Source organism: Zerene cesonia, chromosome 25 (assembly GCF_012273895.1).
Source record: "Zerene cesonia ecotype Mississippi chromosome 25, Zerene_cesonia_1.1, whole genome shotgun sequence".
Classification (NCBI taxonomy): domain Eukaryota; kingdom Metazoa; phylum Arthropoda; class Insecta; order Lepidoptera; family Pieridae; genus Zerene; species Zerene cesonia.
In genome coordinates, this window is record NC_052126.1 from 5,370,918 (window position 1) to 5,387,729 (window position 16,812).

Consider the following 16,812-nt stretch of genomic DNA (forward strand, 5'->3'; position numbering starts at 1 on the left):
TATCCTTTTCCTCAGCAGACCATTCCTTATTTTCCAGTCGTCAATCACTTTCTTACCCATAGCCCCTTAAAACGACAGCGCATCCGCAGAGGCACTACCTCTGCGAATGTTCACGGGCGGTGGTGATCGCTTACCATCAGGCGAACCACCAGTTCAGTTGCTCGCTATGACATAGAAAAAATACGAGCATAAAACGCTCAAACATTAAGAGTAAATGAAATTTCTTTAACGCGTCGAAAAGATATTAATTAAGTATTATTTCATTTAAGTATTACTATGAACAGTAATGATTATTTTTAATTGGGTTACATTTCAGTTCCACGGGAATCCCATTATCGCGGCAATTAATGTGGTGACATAACACGAATGTGAAATCATCATCATTTTTTTTAACCGACTTCAAAAAGGAGATTCTCAATTCGACTGTATTGTTTATTGTGTTTGTCACCTCATAACTTATACTGAGTGAAGCGATTTCGATGTTTTTTTTTTAATGTGTAGTGGGCAACTGAAGTTGTGGTTCGCCCGATGGTAAGCGATCACCACCGCCCATGAACATTCGCAAAGGTAGTGCCTCTACGAATGTGCTGCCCGATTTTATGGAGTAAGGGAAAAGGAAAGGATTAAAGACCGGAAAGAAGGAATGGACTGGGATGGGTGAGGAAAAGGAAACGGTCCTCCGGCTCCCCCACTCACCGTACGAAAAACAGTGGCATGCCACTATTTCACGCCGGTTTTCTGTGGGGGTGTGGTACTTCCCCGGTGCGAGCTGGCCCAATTCGTGCCGAAGCGTGCTCGACTACCACAGCAAAATTAAATTCTTTTCTATTTGAAAGCTGATACCTTCCGTGTAGCGTAAAATTCCTCTTTGCCAAAGTCAAGTATTGACAATTTGAAAGCGGTTTAGTTTTTTGGTAAAAGTCTAATAATGCATCTACAACTACCAACTAATCTAGGATTATCATTATTATCATCATCACATCATAATATATCGTAGTTGTGAAATGATAAAAAATATAAAAAATTATTTTAATTTTTTTTTTTTTTTAAATCAATAGAACTATGATTTTTCATCAAATCATAGTCCAACTCGAAACATTAATAAAATCGCTCTTGAATAAAAACACAACAATGCCTGCCATTCGTCTCGATTCATACAACAACCGACCAAAAACAATTACAACCCAATCACAAGCTACGTCTTCTATTTAAGACGACACTTACACTAGTAGCATTAACTCATCACACATACATAAACACCACAAGCAAGAGCAGTGTCCACTCACACATGCACAGTAGCGACATTATGTAAATTAAATAAAACCCCCGTATAATAAGGACACAGTGTAAAACCAGTTCCAGTAACGTGTTCGCAACGAGACCGAACTCGCGCTCACGCTTATCCTTCCTCATACCGAATATAATAGCGAATATGTTAAAAACGCTCCGCCTCTGTTTGTTTATGTTTTATATTGGAATAGCTACCGGTGGTGAGTTTTTCTGATTACTTAATTGCGACACGCGGAAAGGCCGTGTCCATTCCATACAGAAACATATGTAAAGTTTTGCATACGCAGACTTGTAAAGCTTTTAAAGTTTAAAATTTTATTGTATCAATAAATAAACATATAAAATGTATAATAACAATGATTATTTAGCTTCCTTGATATTATAAAATAAAGGAATTACTTAATTATAAGCAATAAAGAACGAAAATTTATTTGAAGCAAAGCAAAATGTTTTTTAGTAAAATACAATGAATAACAATCACTAGCACCAAAATGCCATTGAGACCATTAAACGAATGTTGACGAAACTTTATGTGATATTCAATCTAAAGGATATAACGACATGTATAATTTTCCTAGCCGATTTATATTACTTAAAAACAAAAGAGATAAACCGTGGAAAAAAAGTATTAGACGGTCAGTTAGTAACAAATAATTTAGAAGCTAGGCTAGGGATAGCACTAAATCACGGAAATCACTTAAAAATATTTCGTGATAATCGTTTCATTAAACCTAACTGAAGGAAACGAAGAAAGAATGAATAGAGTATTTTAAAAATAATTATACGTATACTTTTATACTTAGCAATATAGAGCTAAAATAAGTGTTTCTTTGTTTGAACGCGCTAATCTCAGTTAGCAATGATTCGGGAAAAATTATTTGAGTGTTAGAAAATGTATTTATGTATTTATGGGGAATATTATAGACTATATAACATCATTTACGAGCTGAGCGAAACCGCGGCGCACAGCTTAATATCTTTATTATTATGATGTAGAGAAAGTAGTTTATCTACGGATCTTATTAAAAGTTCTTCTACTCACAGAAAGCTACAATATCTCTTAAGTGACATAGGCTACATTTTATAGATTATCCTTTTTTTTTACCCAACCCGGGCGGAGCTGGGGCTAGCGGCTAGCTCTCTTATATATGTATTATAAAACTAGCGGTTCGCACCGCCTTCACCTGTGTTGCATGTAAAGCTTAAACGCTCAGGGAACACGTACATTATCGAACGATGAATATATGTTCCTTATTGGTCCAGTTATTCCTGAGATGAGCGCGTTTAAAAAAACAAACTCTCCAGTTTTATATTATAAAGGAAAGGCAAACTGACAATGAAATTAAACGCACACGTCCAATATGTTATAAAAATTTTCCTTTATAAATATATATTTATACACTAACCGATTGCAGCGAAATCTGAGTGCGAATTCATTAATCAAAAGATTAAATTTATTCATATGTTGTTAAAATATCAACGAATATTAACTTTAATCAAAATGACCTACCAAATTTATCAGTGCTGCAAATAAAACGTTCACTTTTAACATAAGAACGTATTTACCAATGAAAAAACTATGTATTAGTATATCGTGATACATGTTTGAATAACAATAATTAAGACTAGTGACTTGTTATTGTGAATTATACATAATATTTACAGAAGCACTACGTTCTATGCAAATTAAAATTTATGACTAGTCTTAAATAAATAAATTTAAAGGGAAAATGTGCAAATACCGACACAGTACAGTTAAATTGATTGACATTAGATTAATAGGAAAAAAATTTAAATTACAAAATCTTCGATTATATAAAAATCAAGAAATGGGCATTGTATCGGAATCGGTAGTGCTACAATCACCCTTAGTTAGAACCTATACAGTGACTGAATATTACATTAAAAAATGTTATCACATCTTATACCTATACCACCCCAAAATCTATGTTATTTTTTCTGGAACACATCACTGAGAAACTATGGCACTTTCAAGTTTAGGCTTTCACGTGTTTTATTCATAATCATATCGTGGAGATTTTAGCTCATAAAGCGAATATATACCAAAACAGAGGAACCAATCCTTAATAACTACCCTCATATAATTCCAGGGAGAATCTGCAAAGTCCCAAATGGCGGGGCGGGCACTTGTATAGCAATATCTAAATGCCGACCGATTTATACTCTGGACAATCGGCTCGATTTAAGTGAAAACGATATGAAGTATATCCAGCAATCGTTATGTGGCAGTTCCACGAGTCCTATTGTTAAGGTATGTACACTTCTAAACATATTCTTATTGTTAATAAGTGTTTTGTAACGGATCAGATCGAAAACTACTGAAGCTATTTCGAAAAACAATCTTTAAAGTAATTATTTTTTTATAGTAGTGTTTTATTCCAGATAAAGCACGAAGCAGGTGGAGCGAATAGCTAATTTTTTTAAAGGTATTTTACTAATAGAAAGCTATACGTGACACAGACACTTTTCTCCTTGATTGTATTATAATAGCCAATTTATCCACATTCTTTAATAAATTGGATCGAATTTACCATCGCTATTAACTGATTATCTGTTCAACTTTCCTGAAAATACCCTTAACATGTCTCATTGAGGAAAATTAATAACAATGCGATACATTGAAATTTATATATGCTCGAAACATCTGAAATGAAAAAAAATGCACATCATTTTCCTTCCTGTCTTGTCACTGAGTCACTTTGTCTTAAAGACGCCTTTTATACTTAACTTGCTTGCAAACTGTCCTATAGAAAGATATGATAAGATTTATAACTATCATTAAATTTCAACAGTCGTTTGCAACAGTACAACATTCTACCTTCCTGCAACAAACAAACGCTTAAGAAACTTTATCTAGCAGAAAGATTAAATGAGCAGAAACTCAAAATTTTCAGGTATGCTGTCCACCAGAATCCGAGTGGTGGAAATTCAAGGCCAATCCCATAGAACTGCCAACAACTGAGCGCGTGTCCACAACAAGAGACCCTTTCCCTAATCCAGCTGTTCTCATTATACCCAAAAAAGGGGAAACCCTTGATAGGGGTCTGAAGGAAGAGAACCGCTTCCAACATCTACAGACCCTACCTTACCAAGGATCTTGTGGGAAGGAAGCGAGCAGCGGCAATAAGATATACGGTGAGATTTGATAAGAATTTACTGATGACCTTGATCAAGAAGCATTTATTTCAATTGTAACAAAGCCGCTTTTCCATTAAAGAAATAAAATTCGAAAAATCAATTTCACCCATGGACAAACTTAGCAAATACTCATGATGACCACCTAGAATCTAGAGGTCGGGTAAATATTCCCGGGACTCACGTGAAACAGATATATGTCCTGCCCCATACCCCACTAGGGGACACGGGACATCACCTTTCTTTTCAACGAAGATGTATTTGTATTATTTATTTTTATATAGTTTTCATTATCCCATGAACTATTATAACTCGAAAACATAAACAGGTGGGCAGGCAGCGAACGTCGATCAGTTTCCTTGGCTGGTTATTTTCGAGTACAGCGGGGGGTGGCTTGACTGTGGCGGCAGCATCATACACCCCAGATTCGTGCTGACCGCCGCCCACTGCCTTCAAACACTACAAGGATCTCCGTAAGTTGCTTTTAAAACACAGTAGTTGGCACCCGCGGTTTTATTCGCTTGATACCCGTCTTAAAAACAGCCTATGCGTTAATCCTGATACAATTTATGTCTGTATTAAACTTCATACTGATCCAATCATTGTTTTTGACAAATTGTAGCAACTTTTCGCTATAATGATATGAGACAAATAGATATACTGTATTACTTCCATTTCTATGCAGCAGACAACGCATATTAGCCACAAGTTCTAAAGTCTATACCAAACTTCATCGCACATGTCTGATATTTTTTTTTAATTTAGAACAAATAAATGTTGTAATCGTGCCTGTGCTTAATTTCGTGTATCAACACCTAGCAACATATTCATCTCCGACCTAGAACATCATGAAATTTAACCATAACCACCTCGAACCTTCCAGAAAGTTCGCGCGCCTCGGCGAATACGACCTCAGCACTTTCCCCACGGACACCGTGGAGACGGACGGTGGTGGTTTCGAAACCGTGAACGTCACCGTGATACCAGTGGAGCGGAGCATACCGCACCAGCAGTTCGTCAGGGAAGCGAGACTCAACGACATTGGACTGGTTAAGCTGTCGACCAGCGCTCGTTATGATGGTATGATCTAAGAAAATTTACATGTATCTGATCCAACTAGAAGTAGGATAGGTTCAACGCCTTTGTGACGTCATAGGTATTAATATAAACGAATGTTAATATAGGTTAGTTAAGAAGTAACGTTTTGTAATTAAATTTGATGTGAACGTCAGCTAAAATATATGAACACTAATTGAAATGCAAAATGGATTGTAAGTTAATCGTATCCATCAAAAAATTTTTCAAATGACATTTGCATAAACTCCCCGCATCCCGAGTCATTGTGGTTCCTTTTCTAAGTTGGATATGTTTTGCATTTTGGATTTCACTTGCATGATACCCGGATAAATCATCCAAGAACTACTGATCTATTCGAATAGCCAATAAAAAAACCGTTTAGTTGCTTTTGTGTTAGGTCACATAAATTTTTACCATTAAAAACTTTCGTATTTATTATCATTTTATGAGAACGAGGAACCTTGTTTGTCCCTGTTAGCCGATTATGCTAAGAGAGCTAAGATGAGAAAAGAAAAAGCCTGCCCAATGATTCCCATATAGTCTTATGTATCTAATGCATATATTTAAAAAATTAAATCTTCCAGAATTTATCCGGCCCATCTGTCTCCCAACAACCGACTTAACGGCACAATTCACGAGGCAAACCAATTTCAGCATCGCCGGCTGGGGGATGACCCAGAATCAGTCAGCCAGCGACGTAAAAACGTACGTCATGATCCCATTTGTACGCAAAAATGTATGCGATACAATATACAAGTACAACCTGGCGAACATTATTTGCGCGGGCGGCGAGGAAGGCAAAGACTCGTGTCGCGGGGACTCCGGCGGCCCTCTGATGTACGAAGAAGACAACATCTACACGGTGGTCGGTGTGCTGAGTTTTGGGCATGCGAAATGCGGCAGCAAGGACAAGCCGGCGGTACATACGGAGGTGTTTAAATACATGAAATGGATCACGAATGAAATCAGTAAGAATAGTTGATGCTGAGCGTTGTGAATGATACGGCACGGATTGGCTTGGATTGATTGAGAGATTGGATTGATTGATGGATTTGATTGAGAGGGAAGTTTATTTGATATGAGATAGATCTTTTCACTTTTGTGACTAGAGGTTAGAGACTGTAAGATTTTGTGTGTTTTGCCCCAATTATACATGTACAATATTATACGAATCGTCGTCGAAGTTTTATAAGCGAGTGCAATAGGAAGTAGAACAATTCTAAATATTTTTGTTACACATCCTGTAAAAGTATTTTCTGAATCCTGAATCCTTCTGAAACTGTATATATTATGAAGAATAAACTGTAAATATCATATTTATAATACATTTTAAGTTTTTTAAGTGTGTCTAAATCTTTTTAATTTATAATAATACAAAGTACAATAATTCGTTGTATTGTAAATAATAAAAGAATAAAAAACACAACCTCGATTTATTATCATAACAATTGGCCCCTAAATCCATTCCTAACTGACCTGGAGATTGTTTTTATCCGTTCTTTATAAATATTTAATCTATAATTTATGGAAAACTGAAATATTATAGAATTTCACATATCACTTAAAATTTATTTGTTTTCTTTGCGTAAAGTCAAAATCACCTCTCACTAAACATTGTAATTGGCAATCGGACATTAAAATAATAACAATTATCAAATATAATAATGATATTATTGATATTTATATATACAAGAATTGACATACCTCTAGCATTGGTCGCCGCGTCAGCAATTTTCTGGAAGGCATCCAAAAACGCAGCTATTGCGACCAGCGCTGACCTGAAACAAACACTCATTCATTGAATATTCATCATCTCGAACTCAAGCGTTTATTAATTCAACTAGACTTTCTTTAAAAGCACGTTTAGTATCTACAGAGAAGAACCGGCAAGAAACTTAAGTAGTTGTTGTTTTAAAATCTAAATATTTACATTTAAAATTTAAATATTTACATTTAATACAATAAGGTCGATCATTAATATTACACCGAGGACAAAAAGGAACCAAAAATAGATCCCTACAGTACACCAATGCTAACCGGCACACCGCAAGAACTTTCCCCATTAAACAACGACGATCTTAACGCTATTCAGAAGGCTTGAAGCTTCTGAGCTCAACATTTAATTCAAAAATTTTATTTTCGCAATAAAATGGAATGGTGGTTGTTTAGAGGAATCACAACATATCCTAATGCATACTTTGTTTGTCCCTTTTATATATATGCGTGGGTTAGAAGATCTTTTCCAACATCTGAATCTGAATATCTGTTTGTAAAACAAAATTGTGTGTGGCGTGCAGTAATTATTTATTTGACGTTAAATGAGTAGATGATTGTTGTAATTTATTATTACTCGAAAACCTCACAGTTGGTGACATGGAAATATGTCTATAGTTATTGCATATATTTCTTTTCTTTTTAAATTGTCGTGTCTGTGTTCTTTTTTCGTAATTTCGTATTTTTTTAATGTATGTCTACGTCTATGTCTATGTTATTTAGTACCCTTATCAATACTCAATTCATTCAGAAATTAAAAACTTTTCAACGGATTTTAACGCGATTTATTCTACTTATATTATTAACCCAACGTTTCGAACACTGTACAGCGAACGTGGTCACGGGGAGACTCAATGTTTTTAATTTCTAAATGTATAATACTCGCGTAATATCAAACACGACAAAATACTACTATTAATTCGTTCTTAAACTAACATCTCAATCCACATTACTTTATAAAACATTTATTGTATTGTAACTTACTAGCATTTTTAACGGCGACGATTTAGAAATAACTAAAAGCATCACTTAACATAACCATAACATAACAAATTACGATAGAATTGTATATAAATGGAGCCATTAAATCCTATTGCACAATACGGATTCCGTAATCAGAATAAAAGAAGCGCCTGAATGTTTTGAAATAGCAATTAGACACGACCAACAGTATGGTCGACAGTTTAAGTAAGGATATTCAATTTTTACAGCACTCGACACATGTTTAATTTATATGTGCCATACAATTTATACTTTGTTTTCTTTATATTGTACGTCCATTTTTTTATATCAAGACGAATAAATAATGTGTGACAATGATTGTGATGCAGATGATTTTGACAGCGCGAGAACATAAATAAATTTCATTCAACATAAGTAATTTTAAATATGTCATTTATTGTATCTGAAAATCTGTTACAAAAAACCCACCCTTTTGAAACCGTGAACCACGACTAGTAGCACATAAACAATAATTGAAGATTAAAGAACTGTAAGGGAGTATACTCACTTCAATGCAGAGTGCAGTTTCGTAGCTTTCGATATGAATTCCTCCCACATCGGTGCGCTATTCTGTAACAAAAATAAAAAAAATACATAAATAAAAAAAAAACCATCGGACTTGAAAAAAAGAACAATCATCATTAGTCAGTACTAGGCGTTTAAAAGTCAATTTGTTTGTAGGTATTAAAAAATATTCAATGTCGTAGCATATGAAAAAATATTGTTATAGTAACTACTCGTTTCGCGGCTTCGTTCTTGTATTAAGCTAATAAAAAGCAATATTTTCTTATAATTTGTTTCAATTTACAGAATCCACCTTAATAAACAATAATACAGGTAATAGTTTACAAAAAAAAAACAATAACATAAACACTCACGCGGCAGCCCTAAAACAATTCTCAACACACGCACGGACTGTGTCAATTTGTCTAACACATCCGACACGGCAGCAAACGGAAACCGAGCTATTTGTGATGTGACGTTCAAGGTTTTACAAAGCCGATGTCGTGCATTTTTTAAAAATAATTTTGTACAGCCCTCACTTTCTAATATACATATTAGATTTAGTTTCCTAAAACCAAGGCTAAGCTTGGGCATAGGTATCTTTTCTTTGGATATAAGAATTTCATTTCAATATATATACAGACGGACTGCTATTTTATGACGAATCAAAAGTGCTTATATAAGAATTCTAATTAAATAAATAAATGCTTTATGAGTTTAAGTTTAACTAGAATTGATTGCATTTTGGTACAACAACGTGGGTTTAAAAACATAAGTTCCTTATAAAAAAAATTACTTAATAAAATCTTAAATAACATCTTGGCACTGATTAAAAGAAAAAAAACCATCAATGTCAATAAATTCCGAATCCAAAACACATTCCTTTTTCTAAAATTTGAATCGGAATAACTCAGCAACCAATAACCGTTGAAACGTTATTCGAAAACCTCTCGATCATTACGCAGCCTAATTTCCTCCTATTCAAATAATTTCAAAAAAAGAACGTCAAGTCATGCATTCGAAAAAAAAAAATAAACCGTTACGCGACCATATTGTTCTTATAACGTCGTCTCGAGAAAATTACTGACCTCTACGAATGGTAAAAAACAATATGCGAAACGTGTGTTCTCAGCATTATAACTGGTACGTTGGTAAATAATCCAAATAACTTTCATTTATATTTTGGGGACGGAAAACATACGTTCATACGTTCGCCCCGGCTTCTCCCATCGACACAGTTATAGCCTTTGTCACTCTGTGAAGTCGCAGCTTTCTAATGAAGAAAGAACTTTTGAAATCGGTTCTTAGATTCTTACGTACAAACTAGACAAATATACAAAAAAATAGTAGTATTCCCTGTAATATATTAGTTTAGATATATTAAATATATAGTACATAGCATATGGTCATTATTGTAACAAAATAGATGGTCAGTCAGCCAAATGCCACCATTTCCTTAACGCCACATCAGGTTCAACAACCCGTCACAAATAATTTTTTACACGGCACGTACACGATACGATTCTCGTAAGGGTTTAAGAAAAAAAAAAAGAATTTTTTTTAAAATCATTTAGACATAAAAACGTTTACCTAAATAAATAGTAGGTACCTAGTTAGATTTTTTTTTTACTTTTCGAATAATAATCCTATGTAACATATAAATATTCTCATATACAAAAAACACACTTTAGTTATCACACAGTACTATAAAACATCAGCTTAGTAGAATCACTACACAGTTTAAAACAAAGTCGCTTTCTCTGTGTGTACCTATGACCTAGGTACGTGGTATGGGTAAATCTTTAAAAGTATGCAGCGGATACTGATGCGTTTTTTTTAAGATTGATTTAAGAGAAAGTGTTATAATATGTAAAGTAACATCTAATAATCTACTCTGAAATTAACGTGTGCGCAGCCCCGGGCAAAAGCTAGTGATATATAAACGAAATTTCCAAATCCGCAAAGCTTAAAGGGTATGTAAGGTATTTAACTCAGATTCATCCGACGACACACGACAGTTCGTATCGTATCCGTGTCGTGTGACATTCACGCAGATCGCGCTTGACCGAGCTGCCAAGGTGTCCCGAGTCGCGACCCTTCATAGGGCTTCAATGGAGTATAAAGCCTTTGGGCTCGTAATGTTATTAAGTTGATGGACTGTCTTATGGGGTATATGGGTCTGAAGGTCTTATACGACTACGCAAATAGGGTTATGTTTTTATATTTATAATCCTATCCAACTAATATTATAAATGCGAAAGTTAGTAAGGATGGATGTATGGGTATGTTTGTTACTCTTTCAAGCAAAAACTACTAAACCGATTGCAATGAAATTTGATACGAAGATAGCTGGACAACTGGAATGACACATAGGCAACTTTTTATCACGATATTCCTACGGCATACAGACTTAAACCGCGGGGCGCAGCTACTTACGTATAAATTTACAGATGATAAAAGGCGTTATTAAAATGCAGAGCGTTTGTAAACCTGCCGACGTCTATTGTAAAAGGTGAAATTACTCAATTTGTCTATTACATATATCTGTACCTACTTATATATTGTAAAAACATATCTTTATGATATACATCTAGGATCTCATATAACGATATCTCTATACATTTTAAGAATCGACTACAATTTTCACGATAACAACAACTTCGCTTGCAAATTGTCTCAAAGATGAAAACCTACTACGTAATTTGTACCAGTTAATTCCTACACGAAAAAATCACTTCCAACTAATAACCACTAACCATACACAGTACAGCGCAGCGTCGTTTCAACTCGCTGTACAGTGTATTGCGTTTGAATTCATACGAATAAACAAACTTTGATCGCCGCGACAGACATAACGCAATATGAGTTATATGATGCCAAAACGCATTTGCCTACCTAGAGCTTTATATATAGCTTGTTTCTTAATCAAACTGACAGGTTCTACAACTAGTTTTAATAAATATATATTTATATATATATCTATATATATAAAATTCTCGTGTCACAGTTTTCGTTGCCATACTCCTCCGAAACTGCTTGACCGATTCCTCTGAAATTTGGTAAGCATATTGGGTAGGTCTGAGAATCGGCCAACATCTATTTTTTATCCCGATATTCCTACGGGATACGGACTTACGCGGGTGAAACCGCGGGGCGCAGCTAGTATATATATAAAATTCTCGTGTCACAATGTTAGTCTCTATACTCCTCCGAAACGGCTTGACCGATTCCTCTGAAATTTGGTAAGCATATTGGGTAGGTCTGAGAATCGGCTAACATCTATTTTTCATACCACTAAACGATAAGAGTAAGGCAGAACAGCGTTTGCCGGGTGCAGCTAGTATATATATACAAATTAATAAAAACGCGCTTTAATGACAGAGTGAACTCACTAGTCACACTTTCTCTGCATAGTAAGAAAATTCTGGTGATCCTTATCAAGACGATCAAATCAAATCAAATTATTTATTAAATCAAACACTTAACCTAACCTTATAGCTAAGTACATCAGTGTAGCAATACAAATAGGTATGAAACAATGAAGGCTCAAGACCGATATCTTTGTTAGGTTACAGAGTAACCTGTATTAAATATATCAGTACCTTCCCCATATCATTAATAATAAAACACAATGTGATTTTTTGTTATAATAAGATGAACTAAGAAAATTATCGTACTGCCACCGATCCTTCATAAGTGTACTAAGATCGAATTAAATCTGTCCATTGATAGCGGAAAAATCGAGCCAAAAGGAGTCGGTTGTATACCAACATACAAGCATAGAAACATGCAAATAAATTGTTTTTTACATTTTAATATTGATATAACATACATGCATACAACATTCTGGTCGAAATCATCATTTTCGTGTTATTTATCGCCAAATTTTTAAACAACACTAAATAGTAAGTTGCTTTTATGAAAAAAGGCCTAAACTGCCAAACGGATCAAATCTATAATACTAGCTGGAGCCCGCGGTTTCACTCGTACTCTCGTCAAAATATAGTATATATACCTATATGCTAATCAAACCTATATAACCTATCTCCTCACTAACAAAATCCATTCTAATCGACTAATCGAATAAGTCGTTCCTCCATAAATGGGTAACGAATATCCATAATATCACTATATAATGGATGTTATTTCACAAACTTTCACGGCAAAAATATTCGTAGGGTATCTCGGAAAATTTCCTATGCGTTCCTATACTTACTATAGAATCGATAAAGCGATACACAAAGCCGATTATATTTTAATCAACAGCTACAAAAGTTGGATTAATTGAAAGCGATAGCACGTGAAACTGTCTGTCCGTCTACTACATTTTCATCTGTCGCTCCGTCTACATTTTGCTACTAATATTATAAATACGAAAGTAACTCTGTATGTTTGTCTGTCTGTCTATTTCTTCATCACGCCAAAACCGCTAAGCCGGTTGGGATGAAATTTAGCACAGAGTAGTTTTTTTTCCTTTTAAAACGCGAGCGAAGCCTTGTGCGGATAGGATATGAACATACCAAGTATCATCGAAATCCGTACAGTGACTTTTCCGCCATCCGCCCATCATTACAACCTTCCAGAATCATAACATTAGTAGGATCCATGTCTCTTATGCTGTATTTATTTATTTATTTATTTAACTCTTCAACAAGATTGTACATATAAGGAAACTTAAAGACAATAATAATAATGATTATAATAAAGCGTACAATTTGTTTGGCGGCCTTATCACTTAGAAGTGATCTCTTACAGGCAACCACGGTAAAAGGTAACGAGCATACTGCTAAACTATAAGCTGGACGAAAAACAGATACTTTTAAACATTCAATCATATTTACATACAACATATATTTACACAAATATATACATATACACTGCTGTACTAATTTCATATAGATTCGATCAGATTACGCAAGAGTTTCATACATACAACCATCTTTACATCCATAAAGTTTATAATAATATAATATTCGCCCATCATTGTATATCAGAAGGGGGACGCAGTGTCTCAATGGTTGTGATCAATTTCATATCAAATGATCTATTTTAAATTGGCCTTGTTTTGAAATCATCGCATATTGTCTTAACGGCATCATCTATCGAGGGATTATAGACTCTATATATCTAATATGTATCATTAATATAGATATTATACATAATATTTTTAACCATATATTATGGCTATATAATAAGCTACCTACAAATCCTTTTTTACTAAAAGCGGATTTTAACCCGACGTTTCGAACACTTTACAGCGAGCGTGGTCACAGAGAGACTATAAAGTGAAGTGTAAAGCGTCGTGTTAAATAATATAATGAATCAATTGCGTTTGAAATCCGTTAAAAAGTGAATCCTACTAATATTATAAATGCGAAAGTTTGTAAGGATGTGTGTGTGTTTGTTGCTCTTTCACGCAAAAACTACTGAACTGATTGCAATGAAATTTGGTACGTAAACAGCTGAACAATTGGAATAAAATATAGGCAACTTTTGATCCCGATATTCCTACGGGATACAGACTTACGCGGATGAAACCGCAGGGCGCAGCTAGTAATTTCTAAACGTGTAATATTCGTTAAATCAAACATAAGAAAATAATGTTATATACACAATCGATAAAATGTTTATAAACTGTGTTAACACAATTGACACTTACAAAAGATTCACATGAACATTTATCTCACAACTTTTCGATAACAAATTGGTACGCCCATTAATATCTTCATACTTCTTATAATATATATCTATCCAAAATATTGGTATGACTTATAATTAATATGAATTTAGTTCAATATCGAAGCCATATCAATAACAAGAAGGTCGAATTGATTCTCAGTACCAATATCAATATCAAGATGTAATTAAAATGTTTTATATGCGAGTACCTACATGTCTTGTATTGACAGTGTTACCAAGGACAAATCCCTTAAAGTTCAACACTTTCGCTACAATATGAACCTTAACCTCCGATAACAAAGTCTAAATTAGCGTAATATCTGCGTATATCTCCCTAGCAACGATACCTTTGATATTGTTCTAAGAAGGTACACGAGCAAAATAATTCTTAGAAAGCTACGGGGCGCACGAATAATATAATTATAAGCGAAATTTTCCATGTAATGAACAATATAATATGGAATAAAAAGTATGAATAGATTTATTATTATAGATTAACAAAACACGAACTATTATAATAACAAACAACTAGCAATAGCAGAATTTTAGACAGATAACTATATTCATCATTGAAATATAACGTATTGACAATATTTAGGACGTTATATGAAAGCTGCGATAAATTATTCTCAAAGAAAAATCTATTAACATGATATTTTGCTCGTTGTTTCTATAATTATAATGAATACGTGCCAATTAGATACTTATATTAATACCAATAAGGCTCAAACGAACGCTAAAGCTTTTCAAGACTAATCAACATCCATACCCATGTTGTACACCACAAATACTAATTAAAAACGTCAATCCAACAAGCATTAATGAATATACACGCACCAGTCGTCGGCGAAAGTCAAGGGGTCCAAAAATAGAAACCATACGGCATTCAGAGGGTGTGAGTGCTTGAAAAATTCAATTTAAAAATCATTGACCTGGATTCTGGTCCTTCGAGGCGTGATTGTGTTCCGTTTCACAAATTGGATTCATAGATGGGACTCTGATGTGATTTTCGTGATGAAGATGGGTACGTGGCCCAAGTTACAGCGAGGGTTTGCTTGTATTGTAATAAAATACGAAATGTGAAAGGGCTCTTGCTCAATTAACAATACCTATTATCATTTGTTGGATTTTGCATTGGTTTGAATTGGTTTGTTTACAGACAACAATTTCACATCAAAAAGCCTAGTCCAAAATCAATCAAAATTGAGGAATAATTACACAAAAATGACAAAACGTAACATGTTTCTTCTCATTGTTTCTTGTTAGCTTCTTAGTATCTTGTTTCGCACTTTTTTATATAATTCGTAATTGAATAAAATCGTAATAAATAAATGCTGTATAATATTTGGTGCAGATATTTTAACAACGATAATAGTATAACGCAATGTAACATATCTTTTAACAATTGTGACAATTTATTTTAGGTATCTTCGTTATATCTTTCAATTAATTATCGACGAACAAACTTGTATCTGAATAGATTCAAACGATCAAAAAACAACCAAAATAGAGACCTATTTATGAAAATATCAAATTAAAAACATATCATTCATGGAGTCATCTAATCTAAGAGCCACTCAAAGCAATTGACAGAGTTATCGTAAGTGAAATAACAATCAGGATATTAGGCATCGGGTGACGTCTGTGGGAACCCTGGAGAAGCACTGTCCTGCAGTTGATTGGATAACGTGATAGATTACTGTGTAATTGTGTCGTAGGATACCTTGAAAATGTTATTATTCAAATGGGACGTGTATCCGATTATATCATTCGATGATACGTTTTAAATTTTGCAAACTTTTTTTGTATATTCAAATATTGATTAATTAAATAAATTATGGGCGCTCAGATCATATTCACGTTTTTTTGGGGTACAAATTTTATTTTATTTTATTTTATTTTATTGGTTTCCAAACAACTTATACACTAATACAAGAGCAGCAGTAATAATGTACATCAAATATTGTTCTGTGTATAAATCTATTCTATGGATACACAAATTACTATCTAGTGCGCAAGATTAACTTAACGAAAAAATTTTATCTAAACAGAAAAAAAAAAAGATTACAACAAAAACATACAGAAACTAAATTATCAGAGAAAAGTGCGGCTTAGGTGCTACGCAGAGCAGCAAGGACTAAGCGACGAAAACTGTCAAGACTATTGGAAAATATGTCAATAGCGTCATTTTTATTGACTATTTCATTATATAATCGGCACAACCTATAGACTGGGTCATTATGTGACGTACAGAGGCGAGTGGCAGGTATATGAAAGGGTTTTGTGTTCCTAGTCATACGAACGTTGCAATATAAACAAAATCTACAAAGC

General features: G+C 34.1%; 2 protein-coding genes and 1 long non-coding RNA gene across 3 annotated transcripts in view; 2 read left to right on the top strand and 1 right to left on the bottom strand.

The window, feature by feature from the left end:
- The window catches only part of LOC119836623 (protein MTSS 1), a 149,591-nt gene that overhangs the window by 71,887 nt on the left and 60,892 nt on the right, over positions 1 to 16,812 (bottom strand). Inside the window, exons 2-3 of the mRNA XM_038362005.1 lie at positions 8,807 to 8,868; positions 7,228 to 7,301 (exon numbers count right to left, since the gene is read on the bottom strand). Coding sequence (XP_038217933.1) covers positions 7,228 to 7,301; positions 8,807 to 8,868 — 136 coding nt within the window. The remainder of the gene's footprint in view (positions 1 to 7,227; positions 7,302 to 8,806; positions 8,869 to 16,812) is intronic.
- On the top strand, positions 1,337 to 6,858 carry LOC119836827 (phenoloxidase-activating enzyme-like). Its single transcript, XM_038362303.1, has 6 exons — positions 1,337 to 1,490; positions 3,402 to 3,562; positions 4,206 to 4,446; positions 4,775 to 4,919; positions 5,330 to 5,526; positions 6,108 to 6,858. Exons 1-6 carry the CDS (start codon positions 1,433 to 1,435, stop codon positions 6,503 to 6,505), a joined length of 1,200 nt encoding a protein of 399 aa, XP_038218231.1. The 5' UTR covers positions 1,337 to 1,432; the 3' UTR covers positions 6,506 to 6,858.
- Positions 16,374 to 16,812, top strand: part of LOC119836830 — an 18,347-nt gene continuing 17,908 nt past the window's right edge. Inside the window, exon 1 of the long non-coding RNA XR_005288117.1 lies at positions 16,374 to 16,655. This is a non-coding gene — a long non-coding RNA (uncharacterized LOC119836830). The remainder of the gene's footprint in view (positions 16,656 to 16,812) is intronic.